Below are 23,587 nucleotides of genomic sequence, written 5' to 3' on the forward strand. Positions count from 1 at the left end.
CTTCATCAAGCTCTTCATTGTCACTGCGCTGAGTAGTAGAGGGCCCAGGGGCTGCTCTGAAAGAATTACAGTACTATAAAGGCAGTATAAAGCACAGTCATTGCAAAGTTTGTACTGCTGAAGTGCAGCAACTTCTGCCGATTCTATGGAATCCCAACATCAACTCTTTTACCATGAGTTTGGAGAAGACTTGGAAGGCTTAAGATGGGTTGAATTTCCTATTTGCTCTTTTTCATGACATGCAGTTCTTTGCATTCCATGAAACGAGAGCTGCAAACAGTGGTCCACAATTACTCAGTGGAATACAGGACTCACATTTCAAGCATGTCTGTTTCCAGGTACATTGTTATACAGTTTGCTGCTTTCTGGCAAAATATTTGTGCCTTTCATCTTCAAAGATAAAATAAACAATAATGCATTTTTCAGAAACTTCAGTATCACAAGTAACCTGGTTTGGACTTTTTCACTGGGGAAAGATTAAATCTGCATTTTCCTAACGAGATATTTTTTAACGTACATACAGCTTTGATCGTTCCTGGAAAGCAGTGTAACTGCCAACATTTGTAGAACATACAAACAAAAGAAAGGCTACAAACGAGAGGAGAACATTTGACCCATCTACCTTGTTTGATTGCCAGTAGCTAAGTGATCCAGGGATTTCACCCAGCTGTTTCTTGAAGGACATCTGTCAATACTTATTTTAGTTACCATTACAATTGTCTTTCAAATCATTTTCTAATGATCATTTCTTTCTTCCGCCTACCATACTTTTTTCCTAACTGACTTATTAAAACATTGGGGCGTCTGCTTTTTGGTTCATGATAAGTGTCCTCTGGGTATGAATCCTATGCTTGATTTAGAATACAGTATCTTTAAAATTCTGCTATTCATTAAGCGTGACATTTGCCAGATAGCCTTTATGCTTCATGCGAAGACGTTTAGCCGATGGCTTCAACATCAACTCAAATCTTCCCTTACACTCACTGTCATGATTATACAATGTGATATAAAGTCATGTTTTTTCCTAATAATCCATTTTACTTTCACTTTGACTAATGCTAGAGCCAAATCATAAAATCACAAAAGGCCTCTTCCATCTTTACCTCATCCTAGCTTCATATTCAACCCTATGCCTGGGAGGAGGTATTCGGACAATTTTTAGATCGATAGCACAAGACAGCGCACTGCTCTTGTACACACTACATAGAAAGCATTGAGACTGATGACATAAAGATTTCAATTGATAAAGAAGCATGGAACTATGAGCCTTCTTATAGTTTTGTCCAGTATACAGGACATCACTAGTTAGTTAGAAATATAATTTTCAGGAAGAGTAAGAGAGGTTTCTACAACACTATCAATATATTTCAGGCGGGTAGCTGCGTCAGCATGCGTAGTCTGCAAAGGAACAAGTAATAGGTTTATTCTATGCTGAAAAGAGAAGAGAGAAAACACGTGGCTGTGAAGCCTTCTTCAGGTGTGAGCTATGACTCACACCATGACTGACAATCAATGACTTCTAAATCCTGCTGTTATTGGAAACAACATAAGAACAGTACAGGATATTCCTCCAGCAAGTAACACTAACTCAAAGCATCTAGACTACAAGGGCACATTTTAACAAGTGTGGACATTGGTTTCTCCACATAACCAAGCGGAAAAGAATAAGACCACATCTTCTTCAAAGAAATAACTTTTGTTTCTATTTGTTACATCACGTCCAGCTGAGAACACACAAAGAGTGCTGAAGCTGTATGAGTTGCTGCATGGAATTACTTTGTCCTAAGATGGCACTGATTACACAGTGAAGTGGAAGACATACACTCTGCTGATAAAAGCTAGAGCTGATCTTGGGAAGAACAGACAAAACTACGAGTCGCAAACTGCACTTTTCTGCAATTTTCAAGCTTCCTGTGAGAGTGTGTTATCCAGAACACAACAAATGAAGAGAAAGGACCCGAGACCCTTTTGAGGAGAAATCAGCTATATTTGTGCTTGTGAGAACCCTTGCCTTGTGTGGACAAGCCAGGAGCTTTTTGGCTCAAAGCTTCACTTTGACATGTTTGCTGGGAAGATGCTACTTTTTATATATTCTTTGAAGAACTGAGCACTGCCCACTGCAGCTACACTCTATTGTTGTGTAAGTTAAAATTCATCTTGTTCATTTGGTCATTGAAAGGAGGCTAAGACATCTACCTCTCTTGACTGTTTCTGGTCTCTTAACCTGGAAAAGCTCAAATAAACTTCTCAAACCTCTTCACTATTAGGTGCATGATAAAAATCTGTTTAAACTGACTGAAGGGAATAACCTAGGGCTACATGCTAGGGGGCTTCTTAAAAATTACCCTCTTCACATATTAAAAACAGACATAACTGTGCAGGTATATCAGACCAAGCGTTTTCTGACATTAGCTAGCATTGAGGCGAAAATACTGTGCAATTCACAGAACAGAAACATCAAGTGTCACCAACATGTCATACAGTTACACTACCAGCTGGAGAGAAAAAAAAAACTGAAAGAAGAAAAGTTTTCTCAATTCTGAATTTCAAGTTCTGACTTACTGGAAGAACTGAGACATCAACTGAAATAAAAGAAGCCAGGGACAGGTTAAATATCTCTTTACTTGAATTATGCTTCACAGCAAAATTGGTTTAATGCATTTTTCATTAGGGAAACAGAACCGAAACGAGCGGCCACACGATAGCACAGTGCTGGCATTGCTGCCTTGCAGCACTGGGGCCGTGAGGTCAATTCTAGACCTGGGGTGTTATCTGCATGGAGTCTGTATGTCCTCCCCATGATCACATGGGCTTCCTCCCAGAGGCCAAAGGCATACTGGTTAGGTCAATTGCCCTGTGGGAAAAAAATGGCCCTGGTGTGAGAGTAAGCACGTCTGTGTCTGTGTGTGCCCTGCAATGCACTGGCAGCCTGTCAAGGCCTGTTGATTGCTCCAGCTACCCTGCCACCCAAACTTTAACCTGCAGCACATGCAGCACAGCAGGGCACTCATCTGTATGCAGCAGGAGCCTGAGGCAGCTCCTTTCAACCATCAGCAAAGACTAATCTCACCTCTGCCTAGCCGGCGCTGTTCAACAGCCAGAAATCAGTCCAACTGGGTGAGTTAATTCAAGGGCAAGCAACACACCACACCCAGAGGCTCCAGGGGCAGAGGACAGCAGAAACAGCTGAGAAACCACTGTGTGCCTGTGGCTGGCAGATACTTAAGACCATCCCGAGCAAGTCTGAGGGGTTCGGATTTCCTATTCAACAGCAGCAATACCTTCTGCTTGCTGTGCTGTGTCTCAGGCCTTCCTCTTTCAAGGCCTGATATATTGACTCACCGACTACAGCCTCTCTCGCTGCAAGCTAGAATATATTGACTATAACTCCAGAACACCACCATTCTACACCTTTTGTCAAGTGAGACAAGTGGCAGGCAATTTTAATGTGCAATTTAACGGCGTCCTGGTTTTCATACAGATTTATTTTGATACAAAGAAACAATAAATTTGCTGCAGGCAAGGTTGACACCTGGCTAACTCACTGAGCAAGAGGCAGCATCACATTTTGACTCATACTAATTCCTGTATAAAGATTTCAGTTTCAATATCAATAACAAAAGGGCCTAGAAAATAATCAACTTGCTTTGACTTGTTATTGCTGAGTGTCGAAAGCGACAGCAGAACTATATACCAGCAATGTTTACTTCTCCAAGTGTGCTGTCATCCTAACCACAATAATCAGGTAGCCTATACTAATATATAATGAAATGAACTGACAATGAAATATCCCAGGCGTCACATCAAGTAAACTAACAGAACAGCACTTTCTTCATCAGAAAACGGAGGAATTGTTTTTGGTATGCATGTTCATTCATAAATCACACTGATGCTTGCTTGCTCAGCAAAGGAAAAATAATCGTAGTCGAAGGTTTTCTTTCAATTTTCAGTCAAATTTAGGCAGACACAAGTTATTGTATTACATGGGAAATAAATACCTGGGAAATAAAACACAAAAGCCATCTTAAATTATCTTAAATGAGAGCTTCTGCATCAGAGACCGGGGTCTTTATTTAAAAGAAATGCCACGGTGAACCGTAACAGAAGCTACCGTAACAGAGTCCTGTACTTAAGCATATGCTTAACGTGTGTGGTAAAATACAAGTCTCACTCGTTTAAAACAACTGGTTATGGGGTTTATGGCATCGTTAAAAGTATATTGGAGACCCCCAAAACTGCATCAGTCCTGTTGTGCTACACAGCCAATAAAATAGTATATTTCGTTGCGTAAAAAATAAATCTAAGTATATCTAACATTTGTAATTAAAAAAGTTGTTTTCATTGCTCGCCAAGTTAACATGTATGCACCAGGCGCAGATCACCTTGGCAGTATATATACAACCATGGCACATCCCTTAGCAAGATACCAGATCTTAAGAGCGGTTAATTAGTTCAGTTGCACGCTCACCCGTCTGTGTAAAAATGAATACAGACGCTGCACACACTGCAGTACCAAATAATAATCCATATATTGTTTGCATTGATTAAAGATGAACGTTAGTTTTGGCAACCTCTAGCGAAAGCAGCAGATCTTCTGCAGATTTTTTTATTACAGCAAAGCAAAATATTACAAAAATCGCATTTAGGAAGTAATCTATCGGCTATACCTACAGTATATGCCAGACAGCTAGAGCAACAGTTCTATCCAGATATGCTAAGTCCCTTCGCAGAATGGGGAATGAAAGTATAAAACGGCAGCAAAACGAAATAATCGCTATATCTGAATATTTCATTCAGAGCAGCGGCTATCCTGAGAAGAATGCAACACCACCCCAGCAATCTACATTCCGATCATTAGCGGGAATGTTAAATAAAAAGTCTTATACACTTGGGGCCTACGCTCCCAGGACAACTCCTCGGACTGTCCTATCACCCCCTTACCGACTATCACAGCCACATATCCGCGAAAGCGTGCTTTCCCTTACCTTGCTTGCTTTCTATTTTCCCCGACATTTCAAAGATAGTGTCAGACTCGGCGGAGAAGAAAATCCCACGATCGGCTGCTTCCCCCTTTTTCGGTTCTCCTTACTCCCGCATCCTTAGATAAATCAAGTGGATGTGGCGGTTTTGGTATATTCAGGACAGCTTTCTCCACACACAGATCAGTTATTCAAAATCCTTAATCTCTCACAAGCCTCCAGTGCTCAATGAGGCCAGCACAGTCCTGCCTAGCAGTAGTAGTACTCCGTTGTGTGGAGGATAGAAGCTCTTCTGCCCTCTCAAGGTTGGAATGAAACGTGCATTAAGCTCCTTCACATTTTAGTTGGGCTGCTCAAATCAAGTTTTTGGTACCCTGGGGCCATATTTTTCCTGTGTATTCACAGGTTTTAAATAAGAGAATAAATGAATGGATCGCCTTAATTTTAAATTACGTATAAGTTTGTGTTTCTTACAGCTCTGTCAGTAGAGACAAACTTGGTTTTTCCACTCATCCCATAAGATAGGAATCATTTAGGGGAAAATGCAAAATATGAAAATGTCCATAAACAAAAGCTGTCTCAATGCCTTTTTATTTGAATAGTGAATTAAAATTTGAATAGCCAGCTGCTTCTTTTCATATTTTGGCTCCACAAACTCAGTAACCTGAGCTCAAACCCATGGTCCCTGTATCAAAGAGTTCAACCAGCTTGGACCAACAACTCCAAAGCCTACCACTTTTTTGTTGTTGTATTCAAATAACATTATGTTTTTCTATGTTGGCCCACAGGGTGACACAGTTGTGCAGTGGGTAGTCTTGCCAGGGATGTTACATTAGTGGAGTGTGTATGTTTTTCTTTGTGTCCGTCTGGGTTTCCTCCTCATGCTCCAGTTTCATCCCCCTGCCCAAAGACATACTTGTAGATTAATTGGCTTCTGGGAAAATTGGCCCCGGGTGTCTGTGTGTGCCTTACAATGGACTGGTGTCCCATCCAGGATGTATCCTGCCTTGTGCCTACAGCTTGCCAGAACAGGCTCCAATTTCCCGTGACCCTGAATTGGATGAAAGCGATAGCAACTGGATAGATGTAGGTCTATAAATGAATGAATCCTTCTGGAATGCTCCATTTATAGAAATATCCATTTAAAAAACAGCTTTAGAAATAGTTTATTATGGTTTGAGAGTACTGTCACATTCCTGCAGTATCAGTTTACACTCCTTTCACCCCATCCACTATCAGAAAGCTGGGCACAGCAATCCAGCACCTATTTCGAAAGCACAGGGTTAAAGGCGAGGCTACATGTTGGACAGGATGCCTGTCCAGCAAAGGATGCACAGAAACCTATTAATCTAGCTAGGAAACCCTTGTTTTTTTTAGAAGAAACCAGCCCACCCAGAGAAAACCATGTCAACCCATGTGAACACAAGAAAAATGTGCAAATGTCACACAGAAGGTGCCCCAGTCCACAACTGATCCCAGGACATGAGCACATGAGCACTAATTTATATTCCACCACACAGAACTACACGTGGCATAGTGCTGTGAAAATGCAAGTTAAAACAGCAGGCACAATATTGAATTTGACCTCTAGACATAGACAATGTGATTGTGTCTTCTGCAATGTGAAAATACAATAAGCGCCTCACATCCATCCATTTTCATTTTGCTTACCTTGGTGAGGGTCAACTGCAGTGACAGCTTTCAAACAACCTCCTGCATTAGATAACATTTTTCAATTAAGACAGAATTTTCAGTTAAATTGACACAGTGAGCACTTCAATTAAAAAATAAAATTAATCAGGCTAGCTTTGTGAATAGCTTGTTTCCTATTTAAATTATTGGGCGTGAACCTCTTTTTCAGACATTAGTTACAGCTAGATAAAGAAGGCTGCCTGAATGCATCATAAAACTGACCTTATGAGATGATCACATTGCACAGACTAGAGTAGGAATGAGTGAGCCAATTGTGTGACCTGAGACAGAGAGAAACTAATACATAGTGACAACCGAATCTGGATAGTTAGAACAATATAGCACACACTGGCTTAGAGCCTACTGCCCCCTGAATGAACAATATTAAGTCATGGGATCATAGGAAGGCCTTTTTAATGGAACAGCTACCAACTAAACTAGAAATCTCTCGTTCAACCATATGTCAACAACACTCTCTGATTTAAATTAAAACTCATTCAGCCCAGCGAGTGATAGCTCCGCTGTTGTAGAAACGTATTTTAAAGCGGTTTTTGTACATGTATATCTGCAATTCTATTTATGATTGGTACATAAGCAGACAGCAGTGGAAAGCACAGAAATTAAAAGTTAAATGCACCCTTTCCTGTATTTAGATTAACCATAGCCAACTTTATTGACACTGGTATTGTACTCCTTATTGTACTCCTTATCTAAAATGATGCCTGTGGTTATATACAATTATGTAAGAACTTCCACAGAATATGGGTGTTGTTCAGTGGCTCAGTTGCACAATTCAATAAGAATCTACAAAGTGTAGCGGTACCTATCAACCAGCTGCATTATTTTAAATCTGGCATTGAAGTAACGGTAATAAAAAAATTCTGAGTAACTCATAATGCAACATGATTTATTCTCTTCATTTTAGTCTCTCACATGCTTTACAATAAGTTGTTTGACCCAGTACATTTCCATTTAATAATTCTACAAGAATGTTTTTTAATGTGTTTTCTAAAGGTTCTGTTCTGCCAAGTTGATGTAATACATATAACACTGTCCTCTAAAAACAATACACTGTCATAATCCCACTTCAGACATTTTATTGATTTTCGCTTTGCTGCCTCTTGAATTTGTATCTTTACCCGTAAGTCATACACTGCTTCTTCACAAATCAGCCTGGTAACTGCATAGATAGTTGGATTTCATTGTTTTTATCAGAAAAAAGAAAAACAATTTAATTTCCTGATAAATGAAATGACTTAAAAATTCAGAAACTTCCTTGAAATGACAAACTTCCCATTAGCAGTATCCATGACAAGACATTATATATGACATGACACCCGCACAATTCTTTACATGCTTTATCTATGAGGTGGATAAATACAGTTGGAGGTGTAACAGTGCTAAAACTGAAATAAAGGTAATAGTATTGTAATTGGAACATGGAAACAAGTAGGTAAGGGCCTCATATTTAACTTAACATTTACTGTGAGTACTCAGCAGTGTCTGTTTTGATGCACACAAGCTCTGAACCGCCCCTTGTTTAGAGGCAATGCAGTACTGTACCTGAGGGAAAAGCAGTACTGTGCGTGATGTTTTTTACATGAACAGTCTATTTCAAAACAGCGTCATGAAGGACGCATGTGGAGTCCATGATGTAAGTTTGGGCTTCTTTTTGACGGTTGCTGTTCGTCTTCTATACGGCACTGTTTAACATAAAATTCCAGTCCCGCTTTCCTCATTGTCAGCTGTGTTTTTGAATAAATACAATCAAAGGTAAATACACACTTCAGTTCCTTCAAGGCAGAGCCCCACCCACGCCGACACACGCTTTGCTCTATCTGAACAAAAGAGGAAGCACTGTTCACAACCGAACAGGTTTTTTAGCCTTACAGAATGTGTGGCCTAAGGCCATCTTTAAAAGTACACAGAGAGGGAACAAGAGAGAAACTCCTCCGATAAAATTTGACATGTGTGTTAACCTGTCGGGTCACAAATGCAGACAAAGGAATCTGCAAGGGCCCACAAGGTACACCAAAGGAACTTTTTCAAACATATAAGACTTCATTTAATTTTTCCCCGGTATTAAACTTGCTACATTTATTATGGCTACCAAAAACGTCCATTTTACGAATATCAATTAAATTAAACAAAAGATGTTTGATATTTTACTGGCATGGATTCTGGTTGTTGTAATAATAATAATAATAATAATAATAATAATAATAATAATAATAATAATAATATTAGTCATGTATATGTGACACATCCATAAAAGGCAGTTGTAACATGTAGGGCTATGTCATGGGCATTTTTAACACGGAATAATAATAATAGCAACCACAACACAAAAAGTGCAAGACTACAAGCCATTATACTATGATGCACTGACATCTAGTGGTAGAACTGAAACCAGATGATTCTCCTTCATGGAATTAGGGTACACCTTGAGTGGAGGGGATAATGATAATAATTGCTTACACTTATATAGCGCTTTTCTGAACACTCCACTCAAAGCACTTTACAGGTAATAGGGACTCCCCTCCACCACCACCAATGTGCAGCATCCACCTGGATGATGTGACGGCAGCCATAGTGCTCCAGAACGCTCACCACACATCAGCTATCAGTGGGGAGGAGAGCAGAGTAATGAAGCCAATTCATAGGGGGGGATTATTAGGAGGCCATAATTGGTAAGGGCCAATGGGAAATTTGGCCAGGATGCCGGGATTACACCCCTACGCTTTTCGAGATACAAAAAACAGTATAAAATATAACAGTAAAATAAAAAAGGCATAAGCATAATTGAATAACCATTCAATTAATCTTTAGTTGTAATCAGTTTATACTGAAGAATGTTATTAACACTTCTTAAGGACTTAAAATATTGTAATTTTAAATGATAATTAAATAATTAAACAAAATGTATAAAATTTCAGGCTAAAATGAAGTGACTGTCTAAAATGCAGACTAAAATTAAATTTCATGTGATTATGTGGCATCATGGGTTACACAGAATGTTTTAGTTACTGTTATTTCAGTGCCTGATCTGAAGTCATATATAAAAAGAACAGTGCAACTTTCAGATGTTAAACCACTACACTATGTGTTTCCTCAGCGATAATGAGCTTCCTGCATTGAGGTCAGCTCTGGTGGTCACAAGCAGCAGCTGTGACATTCTTTAAATCTAATATAGAGGAGACAGTCTGCTTGTTCATCAAGATGCTATACTTTAGTGTACAAGTTCATAACATATAACTAAACTAAACACATAACTCATGATCAAAATCTTCTAGCATGCATCTGACAACTGTGAAACTGCAAAATTATAGTAAGTTCACTATTACATGTTGTTTGTTGTGCAAGACACAGAGCCTGGCAGTTTACAGCAGCTGCCTCCAAGTTCTTGTGTCTTCCCATGTTTGGTGTGGATATTTCTCGAACAGCCCACCTCCCAGAGACACGCTGGCTGGTTAACTGGTGTGCTTAATTGTGCTTGCTTGTGTTTGTGTGGCAATGGCTTGCTCCCATTGATCCCACTATAGGATTCCACTATAGGATCTTACTTACTTTTATTGTCCCAGATGGGATATTTGCTTTGCAAGCAGGTAAAAGACATAATACAATTAATGATACATCAAATACAGCAATGACCAATTAAATACTAAAGGTCTAAATCGATGCCCAGGTAGAAGGAGCTCAAATTCACTGTGCAAGGGGTGGTCATGACAGTCAATGATTAAACTGTCCGTCCCACTATTTGTTTGACTTAGATGTCTGACAGCTGTAGCTGGGCTGTTGTGACTGTTACCAGGAATAATTGGCTTTCTGATAACAGATGGATGTAGTGGTCGTCATGTGATTCAAGATTAATTTAATTCAGGGAATTTCACATGTGGTGACAATTACCCTGTTTAAAACCCAACTAATACAGGTACGCAAGGGAGTTGGAGCCTATCCTGGCAAGTAATGGGAGCAAGGCAGGTACACCCTGGATGGGATGCCAGTCCATCACAAGGCACACATAGACAGATACGCAAACACACACGCGCCTGTGGCTGGAAGGTTGCCGGTTCAAATCAGCTGGCAGAGGAATCCTACTCTGTTGGGCCCCTGAGCAAGGCCCTTAACCCCAACTGCTCCAGGGGCACTGTACAATGGCTGACCCTGTGCTCTGACCCCAAGCTTCTCTCCCTGTCTGTGTGTCTGTGTCTCAGAGTAAGCGGGGGTATGCAAAAAGACGAATTCCTAATGCAAGAAATTGTACAGGGCTAATAAAGTGATGTTATATAAACTGAAATGTTTTTTAAAAAAGTGATCTACCAAGCGAAAACAGGGAGAACATACAAACTCCACTCAAAGCACCACAGGTTCAGCATCACTGCAGTGCTACAAGGCAGTAGTGCTAACCACTGCGCCACTGTGCCACCCAAGACTACAACTCTACACCACAAAATCAAACAATCAGTTTGTTTCAGGGGCCTTTCTAACAGGTAGCCACAAAGCGCTGGACTGAATTATATAGCATTAGTCCTACAAATTGCCAGTGTTTTCTTAGGCTCCAGCAAAAATGAAATGTTTTTAAAATAATGTTATGAATTAAAAAAAACACAGAAATAAACAGTTGATGCTAAAAAGTACAAAAAATATTTTTTTCTACTTTTTTCGACATAGGAATTAACCTTTACTTGTTGCTTTGCAGGCATACCTGCTCCCCACTTGAACCCGTTTAGAAAAAACTTCTTGTTGTCTTCCTCTTGTGCTTGGCACAAATAAAAAGTGGTTAATAAAAGGATTCAATAAATTGTGAAGAATACTTCAACAATGGTACCATTTTAATACTAATGTTATTACTAAGAAATATTAATATTATTAACTATTAGTATTTCATATTAATATAGTCAGTATAATGAATTATATTTAGTGATTGGTGTACCATGTAAAAAAACTGTCTTTCAAGATTCATTCTGCCGTTTAATCAAATTCAGGATAGTTCCTTCTAACTCAGCTATTAATGACCTGTCAGTTAATTTTTGTCTTAATTGGACCTATCTTCCAACTTTTCCCATTCCTTTGGATGCTGCTGCTTTCAGAGGCACAGAAAACCTGCAGACACAATTACCCTCCAGGACTGAAGTTCAATCACCCCAATCTAATTAACTCAACACTTCTTTATTATCCAGAGGGTTTGAATTGAAGATTCAGTGGGTTTAAACCAGTAAATAGACATTCTGTGAAACTGAGGCCATTTTTAAATAAAAAAATGTATAAAATGGTACTTTAACCACTTTCACAATAGACTCACAATTTACTTACTATAGCGAAATTATTTCCTCTATAATACAATACCAGAGTTTTGAATTAGTTCCAGTCCCACACAGAACACTCTGAAGTTCTTGGATTTACCTTTTACCAGGAAAGAGTAGATCTGAGACAAGCTAATTTAGAAGCCAATTATAATCTTCCACTTTGAGGTCAAAGACAAAAGGACTTTAACAGAGGATTAGCTGTTGGGCAGTGATTTGCTCAAAAATGCCACCAAGAACACAAGCATTTCAGTAGACCTCAAAGAACTACAGTTTATACAGGATTATAGCCTTGGGGGACACACTGTAGTCAACGGCTCTAATGAGCGAATGCAGTGGTGAGAAACAGCATCATGTAAAAAACATCTAATGGCAAGACCAATGGAAGCTATCTGGAGTGTAAAATCTACCATACAAAAACTGTCAAGTCTGACACATTCTTTAGGAACAAGCCGTCATAGTCAGTTATTACGTGTTTTTGAACAGTGCAATCAAGAGAGTTTGGCTATGGGCACTGGGGTTTAAGTCCTCATTGCTGATCCTGCAGTTGTACCCCTGAGATAGGGACAGGAGACTTATTGCTCCAGTCACACCAACTGTTTAAGTAGATACCCAGAATTGAAAGGGGGTTTAATCATCTGGGCAAGCTTCCCATCCAGGGGGATTGTAGAACTCTTAGGTTCCTGAGCTCTAGAGCAGAAGCACACCTTAAAAGGCTGATATTTTGTGCATTTCGAACCATCTGTTTTTCATTCAGACTTCCATGGGTCATTCCCTTTCATGGGATTTCATGGGATCATTGGATTTTAAATTTATAAGAACAAGTAAAGGTTAATTCCATGCTGAAAATGAAGAAGAAAGTTTTCAGTTGCTGAGTCTTCCTCAGGTGTGAGGAAGTAAGAGGAAGGGAGTGACGATATACATCACAGCACAGAGTAGGTGAGAAAGTGTCCAAATAAAGGGGAAATCTAAATGTATGAAGTTCTAAACGAATCTAAAAAAGACTTGATAGAAGGGGGGAAATGTGATTGAATTTCAAGGATAAGCGTGTTTTCTGATGGGGTTTTTTTGGAATAGGAATCTTGAAATCCCTGTAAAAGGCTGCAGCCAGAACGGTCAGTGAAATCATTGCCAGGAGAGGTGAAATGAGGAACTACTGGGTTGGAGAGATCTTTGATCCTCCTGCTCTGACATTCCTGAAACAGCTGGCCAGTCTTCTTCCTTCTTGCCAATGTAAAACGCAAGGCATTTTCTGCAAGAGACACGGTAAATGAGATTACAAAATGTTCTCTGGGTGATTTTGAAATTGCCACGGATACTACTATTGATTATAATATAACCAAAATCAAGAGGGCAATAAATAATTGTCTTTAAATTGGGATTTACTGTAGTAAAGCCTCAGTGACTGCTCATTCCTATTGAAATGGAGGTTTGCAGTTGGAAAACACAGTAAACACTGAAAAGAAAGGACTGTGGAGATAGCTCATCCCTTTCCATTTAATCCTCTACTACTCTTTTTTGTTGTCCCTCCAGTGACATAATTGCAAATGCAATGTCTTCAACAGTCATTAATTATTTTACTTTTTGGAGGCATCCTCTGAAAAACAGACTGGAGCCAGGAAACAGTGAAGATTGTTGAAGAGAGTCAGAAAGGTGGTTTGTATTTCTCCTGCCTCCTTTCTGATCCATAAAGAGCTCGGGCACATTCAGCTGAAAGCCAGGATATCCCTGAACAATATCTCAACAGTGACCTTGTGAACCACAAGTCAATGTGTTATATCTTAATCCCTTCTCAAGTGCTTCCTCACAAAACCTTGTGTCCAAGGGGACGTAGATATCTTTATGACGGTAATCTGCTAAGCGGGCTCACTGCCAGATCTGAAATGCGACCTGGACTTGGAATGGCTATATTGATAGCTACAGCCCATCACAACCCATAGGTCTTAATGTACTGCTCCATCATGCATAATTGAACACAAGATGAATACTTTAAATGCACTTTCTGCAACAGACTAGGAAGATGTAATCCACCTTAAATGGCATTAAAAATATTTGTTGCTGTATCACATATCACATTAGACAAGTGAGTTGGATGATCATTGCACTATTTGTCTTCATGTTAGAGTTTGTTTGCTAAAACATTTTTAAAAATTATGTTATGTGTGCACTTATGCTGTGTTTTGCAGCCAAAATATAGAATATTGTGACACTGCAATCCACAATTTTGCCTTGACTTTTGTGACCACAATCTATATGCCACGGTTACTTTTTAGCAGGATGAAGGCAAACCACAGAACATGTTAACCTACCTTTGCTTCATGGATCAATGTTTACCCAAATCTAGAGGTCCTAGCAAAGGAAGATTGAAAGAAAATAATTAAAACAAATAAGCTGCATCAAAAGAAACAATAGTATCCTATGATAAATGGCGTGAGCTACAAGCAATGCAAAAGAAGGTTTGGATAAAGTTAGACAAAGAAAAATGTCCTTGCCATTATTGCTTCTAAGCTTTCATGTTTCTCCTTAACCCTTTTATTCTTACCTGGTCCTCTCAAGTGTGTTCAGATTTCGTAGACTTGCATTTTTTTGATAATTACAAGACAAAGCCATGGTTGTCTGGAGACCTTCAGGTATTTTTATTTCAGAATTCTGAGTTTATAAACCAGCAGGCTGCTCTAAACTAAGCATCCCCCAATATTTATCCCCAAAAATAACCTTTTATCTTCATACTGGCAAATGGATGGATGGATGTTTGTCCATTATGCCTTTCAGCACATATGCTGTAACACAACATCCTATTGCTGTAACATTTTTTGGTTTTTACAGGACAGAGTCGTTAGCCTTGTGTCCCTGACCTCCTAGGGGGTGCTACATGGGGCGCATACTGGCAAACAAGGGAATATAAAACCCAAAAGGGCATAATTTAACTGGCAGGCAGAAAAAAAGCAGCACAGAATGAGAAATTGGATTTTAACAAGTGCTTTTTTAACACTGAGCTTTTCAGATTTGTTAAAAGAAAGTTTTTTCCCCCTGTTCCTGCTACAGCGACATTCAGAGATAATCGATCCGGTCACCACAGTCGTATTTTCTCTCATTTGTTCATTTGCCACCTTCAATGTAATAAGCAAAGCGAATGTTTTACCTGAGTGTTTGAAGGAGAGCTGGCATCAAACAGGTTTTGGTGTCCTGTGCAGCAGACTTTGAGACAAGTATGGTGATTGCCAAGATCAATTGCCCTGCTTCTTACCGACTCTGATTTTGAATTCGAGTTGGTGCTGTTCCAGCTGCTATTTCTACAAAAAGCTATATCACTCCTGTTGAGCTCCTAAAAGTTGCTTTTAGCTTTCATGGCCTTTATGAATTATATTACCTCCCTAGTTACTCTTGGGACTCCATGTAGTTTTGTAAATTGTGGCTACAGAGATTGCTCATCTACAAACGATGCTTTGAAGTTATTTTTTCATAGTGGCAGTGCATACATTAATCATTATTGCACTGACTAAGAGATTTTGAGTTCTGTTTTGTGTGAATGGTTTGTTATTATGTGCTGGTTTTGGTTGTAGAACAAATGTTTTGTCTTGCACGACTGAACTATGACTTTATTCCATATTGTCAAGGTGACTTTAATCTCATCCAGTAGAATTAATCATCGCAAATTGATATGCATAGTGAAAGAACATTTTTTACTCCCACAGCCCTGAATATGAAAAGAATTGCTTAGGTTATAGGTTAAAGAAACAAAACTGACAACCAGTCATTGCAGTAGAAGAATTATGAAGAATTATGAAGAGGCACTTATTGACAGATGTATCTATACTGTACAGTATATCATACTCAATCAGAAATATACTTTACATGAGAATTAGTAGCTCTACTTGTTTAAAGAAGTATATTAGAGAAATTAAAACAAGTTGGAAGCTAGGAAAACCTTTCATCAAACATACTCTAAAACATTTTTATTTGTATTTTTGTCTGTGTGAAAACACCTTTGGTTTCAGGATGAGCCAAATGGGTTTATACCAAACCGCGCTTAATTAGTAAGAAATCATATTATTTTTAAAGAAGTGGCTCGTATTAATTGCAGACTATATGATCATTATTAATGTTGTTATTATTAGAAAATTACATCACAACCTGAGTATTGTGGTAAATTCTTTGAGGGCACTGAAATAGCTTAAGGACCATACTTGCAAATGCTATAAAAAGAATAAAAGAAAACTGATAATTTGTCAAGTGGGAAGCACTCCATTGCTTTTAAACAAAAGCATGAATGCATTAAACTTATTATTAAAAGATGTAGACCATGTATATTTCATTTAAATCTCAGTTCTTCAAAAAATACTGTCCCTTTATTTTTTATTGAGCATCAACATAATCAGCATTTTGGCATACTGCCTCTGCTTTGCACTTTTTTTTCTTTGTTTGAAATCTCGGGCCTTTCTAGTGCCGTGCTGCATAAGGATATTAATGCTTATGCTGTGTCTTTCTTTCACACTACGATATCCCACAAGGCATGTCCTAGTGTAGCAGTGTGGGATAATTGTACCTCCCAGGACAGAGAAAAGCAGTTGTTCTCACTGTCTTGCACAAGCAATGAGATACCAGCCTTAGATCTGATCACATTTATTTCACTCACCCTCACCCTGCGAGTCATATTCAGAAATTAAAGAGCGCTTGTTACAAGCAGTAAAAAAAAAAAAAACAGAAACAGTTTCCTCTGCTGTAAATTCTAAAATGCTGAAACAAAAGCAGAGTTCAGATGCCTCTAGATAATTTTACCCTTTCAAGTGAAGGCAAAGACAAGGGCAAATCATTTTTTAAATGTACTTAAAATTCAACTTAGGAAAGGGATAGGTTGTGCAACTTTTATAGTTGTATGATTGTAATAAGCAAAAACAAGTGCTTTCAACCAACAAAACCACATCTCTCTAAAACAAGCCTGTCCTCTTCTCCCATCTTCTACTAATATTGATAATGATAATATACTGAAAATGAGGCAGAGTGTCTCATGATATTTTCTAGATTCTCCTTCAGTAGTAGATTGTCTAATCTCACATTTACTCTCTTAGAAATCTTATGTGTTTTCTGGTTAAATTGTGACTTAGAGCAGCATGCCAAGCAGTTTAAAAGGGCTTACACAGTGCATATAGACCTTGACCAAACAAACCTTTTTTAAAACAAAGTTACGTGAAAGTCATTGTAGTGCCGGCATCTTTCATCCTACTATTTAAGAGAGCTATTATATATCTCAAATATTGATGAGTAATCAATTAAAATTTTGTATTAACTTCAGTTAATATTTAGGATTAATGTGGCTTTCAATAGGAACCAGCTGTTAGTCCTTCTTAACACAATTATTTGCCACTTAATTATGACATGAAATGTTATTTTTATATGGTCCTGTGTAAGAATTATTTTACTAAAATATTTTTTTGTCTCTTGCTATTGCTTTTATGTCAGTTGTCCTGCTAAGAATCTTGTCATGGTTAGTTTAATTGGAAGTACATAGGCATCATTTAATAATAATCTATCATACATTTTTGCTTTAACAAAATGAAGGGTTGTTACAAACGTAAATAAAAGAAAGGGTATGAACAATTCAATGGTGTGATCATTAGTACTTGCATCACAGCCCTTGATATGATTGTGTGCATGTTCTCTCACATGTTCAGGTGGGTTTTATCCTATCCTCAATAAATATGCTGTCCAGATTAATTGAAATCTCCAAATCATCACTGTGTGTGTGCACGCACATGCTTAAGTTTTGCGACCTGCAATTCACCAGGAATGAGCAGTTTTTTTTATACTGGAAGGATGGTATTATTAACAAAAGCTCTTTACCCTGCTTTATGACTGACTGCCCCAGGAGAGCGCAGAAGACTTTGTCCTTGGCATGAAACAGGAATCAATGTGCATTTCCATCTCCTGGGGTCTTATTCACAAGCTCTTACTTCTATAAGCTTTTGGCTGCAAAGATCCCAAAGAGACAATGTCTCAGCACGCTCATTTGGAGCCAAAATCAAGTGGTGAATAGTAAAAGGAGAGAAAGAAAGTAAATGTGATTCAGTTAATTGCACAGTGTGTCATTCAATAGCCTATTTCATAGGGACACAAAAACCTTGGGCATTGATATCCCAGGTAAACACTAGGCTCCAAAATTCAACTTGGCACATCACCAACATTGGCAAAATGTATCTACTGTATGTTCCCTTTAGTTACAGTTTAGATCCTAGGTTCTTGAGACATTAGAAGTTAAACATAACCCTAAATTGGTCTGTGAAGGAAAAAATACAGATATAGTAGGTGTTTTCATGATCCATGTCATTTAAAAAGGTAAAATATAACTGTGTGATAGATGAATGAATTTTATTACAATATGTATTACTGCTCCAAGAAAGGAGAAGGGAAACTACTGTCTTCAATCGTGAAATGACTACAACTTTTCACCTTCAAGCGTTATTTAAGCAACTCTTTCGTTAAAAGATAGTTTATATACTTCAGTACCCAATGCCGTCTCACATCTGGTTGCTGTGCTTTAGAAGTATGACCACTAGAGAGAGCTCCAAGGCTATCAGATCCATCCATCCACTTTCAGTCATCTTGTCCTGGCAAGAGCTGTGGCAGTTGTCAATTATCAGAGTTAGCAAAATCAATACTAGCTTCAAGCAGTCTAAAGTACTTGTCAACAGAGCTATGTCGTAAACATATTTTAAAAATGTATTTAAACGTGACTTTGGTTTTACCAATGAGTACCACAACATTAGCACCACTGCCCACAACAGTAATCATAATAATGTACTGTACAAAACACCAAAATGGATTCTTCAACAATGCCCACAAAATATATAATTTGTATTTAAATAATTTAAAATTAATTTATGAAACAAGAATATAAAGGCTCAGCTGGGAGTTGAAAGGGAGTGCATTAAGGAACAAAATCTGGAGGCATTTTTACACAAAGGCTGGTGGGTGTCTGGAACAAGCTGACCAACAATGTTTTTGAAGCTGAAAGAATCAAGAAAAGCTGGATGAGATCTTCACATCAATGAGGAGACAGACTGGCTCAATGGGTCAAATGACCTCAAATTTACTCATTGCTTTCTTATGTTCCTATCAGACTATATTCCTGGTGTGATTTGAATAAATTATCAGTATTTCCAAATATTGTTTTTCAAAAATGATACATTTGATTACTGAAATCAAAGAAACTAACAAGGCTCCCAGGTTTCTTTCAAGGGCTGAGCTATAGTATTTTTATCTGAAAGATAATTTATTTTTGACTTTTGCAATAAATAAATTGGACCTCAGTGCAGGGACAAAGAAATTTTCAAGGAGCTGTAGAATTTGCTTATAAAAAAATTACATCAATTTAATAAATAGCATTTTTGTGGCCAAAGATATTTAGTTATATCTTAGATTTAATACCCAAAAAACTAGTGAACAAAAATAAGATTTTTCTACATCTGTGAACGTGAAGGGGATTAGAAAAATGATTATTTACTCCTTGAGAAGATATTATCCATAATTCTTCTTCTTGCACACTCTTCTGGATTAATTTATACAAGAATGACTCCTAACTGTGTGTACAGTTCTGTAAGAAGACACTGGTAGAAATAGAATCCTTAGCTGAAAGGCTACACCCCACATTCCCTGAACTGAGGAAATTCACATTCAAAACCACATCACTACATTTCCTTCAGTCCCCAATGCGTCCAAAGTCACGTCCTTTTTTTCTTTCCTTTTGCATACCTTCTAGCTAGTGAATTTCTCTTAACTACTGTACATCCTCCCAAACCACAGGAGGTAATGAAGGAACAGCTATCTGCCGAGCAAAAGAGTAGGATTTGATTGGCGTGATTACAGTAGCTACAGAAGCTAGAATATGTTGTTATTGTAGGAGACACCAGTGACCTTTGTAAGAAATTCCAGCCTCCTTTACCATCTTCCGGCTGAAGAAGAAAAAGATTAATAAAACTTGAACGATTGAATAAATGAGAAAGAAGCAGACTCCAGAAGCTGAGCTTTCTCGCTTATGGCCTTTACAATGACAAGGCATTGACTGCCAGCCCCTTAAGCCATTTTTCATCATGGAATTAAGACAGGTGGCACAAATGTCATCTCGGGGGGTCAACTTGCAGGCCCAAAATAGGAGGGGTAGGGAGCAAGAGGGCAGTGTTCCAGCCACAATGATGTGACAATGAACTGCTATGGAGAATCATGAGGCACCTATTATTGCTTAGACACAAGGTCAAAAGGAGACTGAAAAACCATGCATTAGTTATTTATTATGTATTTTGTCCACGGGGGAAAAACAGAAATTGTTGTGGTTGTTTAGGAGCTTCAAGGGGAAATCTCCTTGTGCTTTCCGAGGGCTAACTGTAAGGGAATCTGCTCCAGAGTCCTTTCTGTGGGGCTCTTTCCCAGCTGTGAAGGGTGAAAAGCCACATCTATATAATTCTGTCCTGGCGTGTACACTGCCTGAAAAAGAATCTTTTGACATTTGCTGTGCTACAGATTCCTCTGTGCAGTTCTGCAGGCAAGCCAAAGTAAACAGACTACCTTTCCGTAATTGTCCAGTTCTGCTGTGTGATTTTGAAGTTCATCCATAAGGTCAATGGCTCAATGGGTGAGCTTTGTTACTGAGTGGAGAGATTGACTCTTTCAAGATGTGCATTTAGGCCATTCTCCTTTATTAGGGTGTCTGCTGAAAACCCAGCTCAAACAAAACATTTGGGCTTTAGTCTTTATTTTGAAAAGCCCAGCTTTCTCTGAAATCTTCCACTTTTCAACGTGAATTATTATTGTTGGTGCTGTTTCAAGTCATACAGTATCTTCACAAAACAGAAAAATATTTATATACCCTTTTTGATATGTGGAAGTACATTTGTACTAGATTTCTGCAATAATACATCTCGTTGCTGTACATTCACTACAGAAAAGCATTATGACGGAAGGTGGCTGATCAATAATTGAAGAGTTTGCCCCTGGCACATTCAATTCCAGCCCACTAGTGTTTTCCACTGATGATTTTCACAGTAATTAAAAATTCACTTGCTCATCTGGGAATCCACATTTGACTTCATATACCCTGATACAGAATCGTGCAATATTTCACTTTTATTTCCGTCTGTGTGCATTCTTTATGAAACCATTCAGTGCAGCATCATGTCTGATTCTTTCATATCTGTATTTTTTAACAAGTAACTCCCCACTGGAATAGAAACTACACAATTACTACACAAACTTATCCTTAAATAATGGAAGAGAACTAAGAGTTTTCAAATACAGATCACAGCAGAGAAAATGAGTACTCAAATTAAAATACTGTACCAATTTCGCACTTCTTAATCCAAATGAAAAAGCATCATATACCTTTGTGATGTAATTCATTATTTTTATTTGCACTGCAGTAAAAAAAACTACTTTAACTAGGTAGACAAAAAAAAGTAAAATATTGTTATTGTTAATCTAATATTCTTTGGGAGATTCTCTTGAAGATGAATACATTATTATATCTAAACGGAGATTTAGTGTACATTGACAGGTTTATTTAATATGTGGACATAAAAATAATCATTTTTATATAGAGTACAGTACTTTTAGTCCTAGGTCCCCATGTGATTACTGTATTTTTACAATGAATTCCACCTCAGCACTAATGTTCATCAAATTCTAAACTTTTATCGCATTACTCAAAGATTTCTGAAACTTGGCCTGGTTTGATAGCCCTGCACACCTGATGCATTTGAAATCCCTACAAAGCGCTTCAGTGAAAAGTGCAATAAACTTGAAAGAGTAAACCAGTACTCAATCTGGTGAGCCGAAAGAGGATGCTAGCGCTAGCCCAGTCTGTTCATTATCAAAGGAAATATTTACAATGTACCACTGGTGATGGTTTTATGAATTCTTGAAGAATTTCAAAAAAAGTGAGAGCAGTGATTTTCCATTAGTTCATTTCATGTGTGGTATTGGCTATTACATCAAAAAAGGAGTCACACACCTCTTGAAACACTCTGAGGTAATCGGACAGCTCTGAAAACAATCTGGCCTGACAGGTCATTATTTATGTACACATGAATATACCTGCAAGGAATTTCTGTGTTATTTCCCAAAATAGTTCTATAGCTTTCCTGAAAAAGATAACTTACCAAACGTAGTGACAAACATCGCAGCAATCTCTGCCAGAGAGGAAAGGAGTTCACAAATTTCTATATGTAAGACCATATCAAAGGATTAATTAGCTGATTGCCAGTTACGGAACAAGAATATTTCAGTTCTTCTACAGAGTTTGTAACAGAAAAAGTGGAAGTGCCTTTGTTGAGTAATGTGATTACGTTTCAGGTCTGTACATGATTTTAATGTGCTGTGTGTTTTATTCAGATGGATTCAGATTCTGTAACAACAAAGAAGCATAACAGACCCAAGACAGAAAACCCAGATGTACTTAAAAGAACCCAGCCCCCTGCTACAAAGGTGACAGATTGTTTTGGACTTAGTAATGAACTCTTATAACAAACTAAGCAGTAAAGTAAATTACTTAAGTCAAGGGGCTGTTTAGCTTCTTTAACTCTAACGTACTAAAGTAGGTGATGAAATGCACTGTATTTTCATTGATGAGGACTTTATTAAAAGTGCTGTGTTATCTCTTCTGAATTAAATGGTTGTGTGAGATTTCCTCATCCTCATGAGATGAATAGGCCTATCTCCAACTGAGCAGAATGATGCAAACTAATTCAGATCAAATTGTTTGACAGTTAATTTTACATAACAAGTGATTATATAAGTGTATCATACTGGATGAAAAACAACAAGAAGTAATTTGTTTATTTTACAGTAAGATAATAGAGTAGTAGCCTTTGTGTGAAGGCTCAGACCTTCATGAACCATTATAGATCCAGTAGAGATGTTGCTCTGCTCTGTTAAAAATCAGTAGCATTTTTTTCTTTATTTTTTATGTTGCAAATGTACGATATGAACTTAAGTATATAACATATTAAACATAATATATTTAATGTATCGAATGTATGCCTATGAACATATTTCTTAGACTCATCTTAAGATCTTAACTATGAATTGTTTCTTTCAGTACTTTCTAGATTACTTAAATAGTTTTATACTGTAGGTGGAATTCAAAAAGAATCCCCTGTATTCAAATCAGGTTCTATTGACCCTAGAGAGAATAAAGGTTAAGAACATTTACCAACCAGTGAAAGTAGGCCCTTGGCCCCTCTTAATGGTAAATGTATCCAGTGAGACAACATCCAAAAAACTCTTGAAACCTCTCACAATCCTGCCTAAAGGTCACCTTTTCAGAACATGCTTGGGTGTTCTCAGTCATAGATCGGAGACAGGAAGCCCAAATGTCTCATCCATCAAAATATGCCTGGTCCAGTTTAAACACACTGATAACAGGGGAATTAGGAACAAGGCCAAAGATCAATACATTATTTAAGAGGCAGAATGCAGATTGGTGATGAAAATTAATGAGCCCTGTTTTCTCTCTGTGCGCTCCACAATTGCTGACAAATTCTCTGGAAAAATGTAAAAACAGCCCCAGGCAGAAACCTGCCAGAAAGATGCTCTCCTATCTATTATTGATAGGGGCCTTGACAA

General features: G+C 38.0%; 1 protein-coding gene across 13 annotated transcripts in view; it reads right to left on the bottom strand.

Annotated features, from left to right (window-relative positions):
- The window catches only part of rapgef1b (Rap guanine nucleotide exchange factor (GEF) 1b), a 90,413-nt gene extending 85,148 nt beyond the window's left edge, over positions 1-5,265 (bottom strand). For 4 of the 13 annotated variants that reach the window (XM_069183566.1, XM_069183564.1, XM_069183563.1 and 1 more), the window contains exon 1: positions 4,986-5,265. In XM_069183566.1, coding sequence (XP_069039667.1) covers positions 4,986-5,013 — 28 coding nt within the window. In that variant the 5' untranslated portion in view covers positions 5,014-5,265. The remainder of the gene's footprint in view (positions 1-4,985) is intronic. The other 9 variants (XM_069183570.1, XM_069183575.1, XM_069183568.1 and 6 more) reach the window with 3 other exon arrangements.
- Positions 5,266-23,587: the final 18,322 nt, after the last annotated feature.

Source organism: Lepisosteus oculatus, chromosome 24 (assembly GCF_040954835.1).
Source record: "Lepisosteus oculatus isolate fLepOcu1 chromosome 24, fLepOcu1.hap2, whole genome shotgun sequence".
NCBI lineage: Eukaryota > Metazoa > Chordata > Actinopteri > Semionotiformes > Lepisosteidae > Lepisosteus > Lepisosteus oculatus.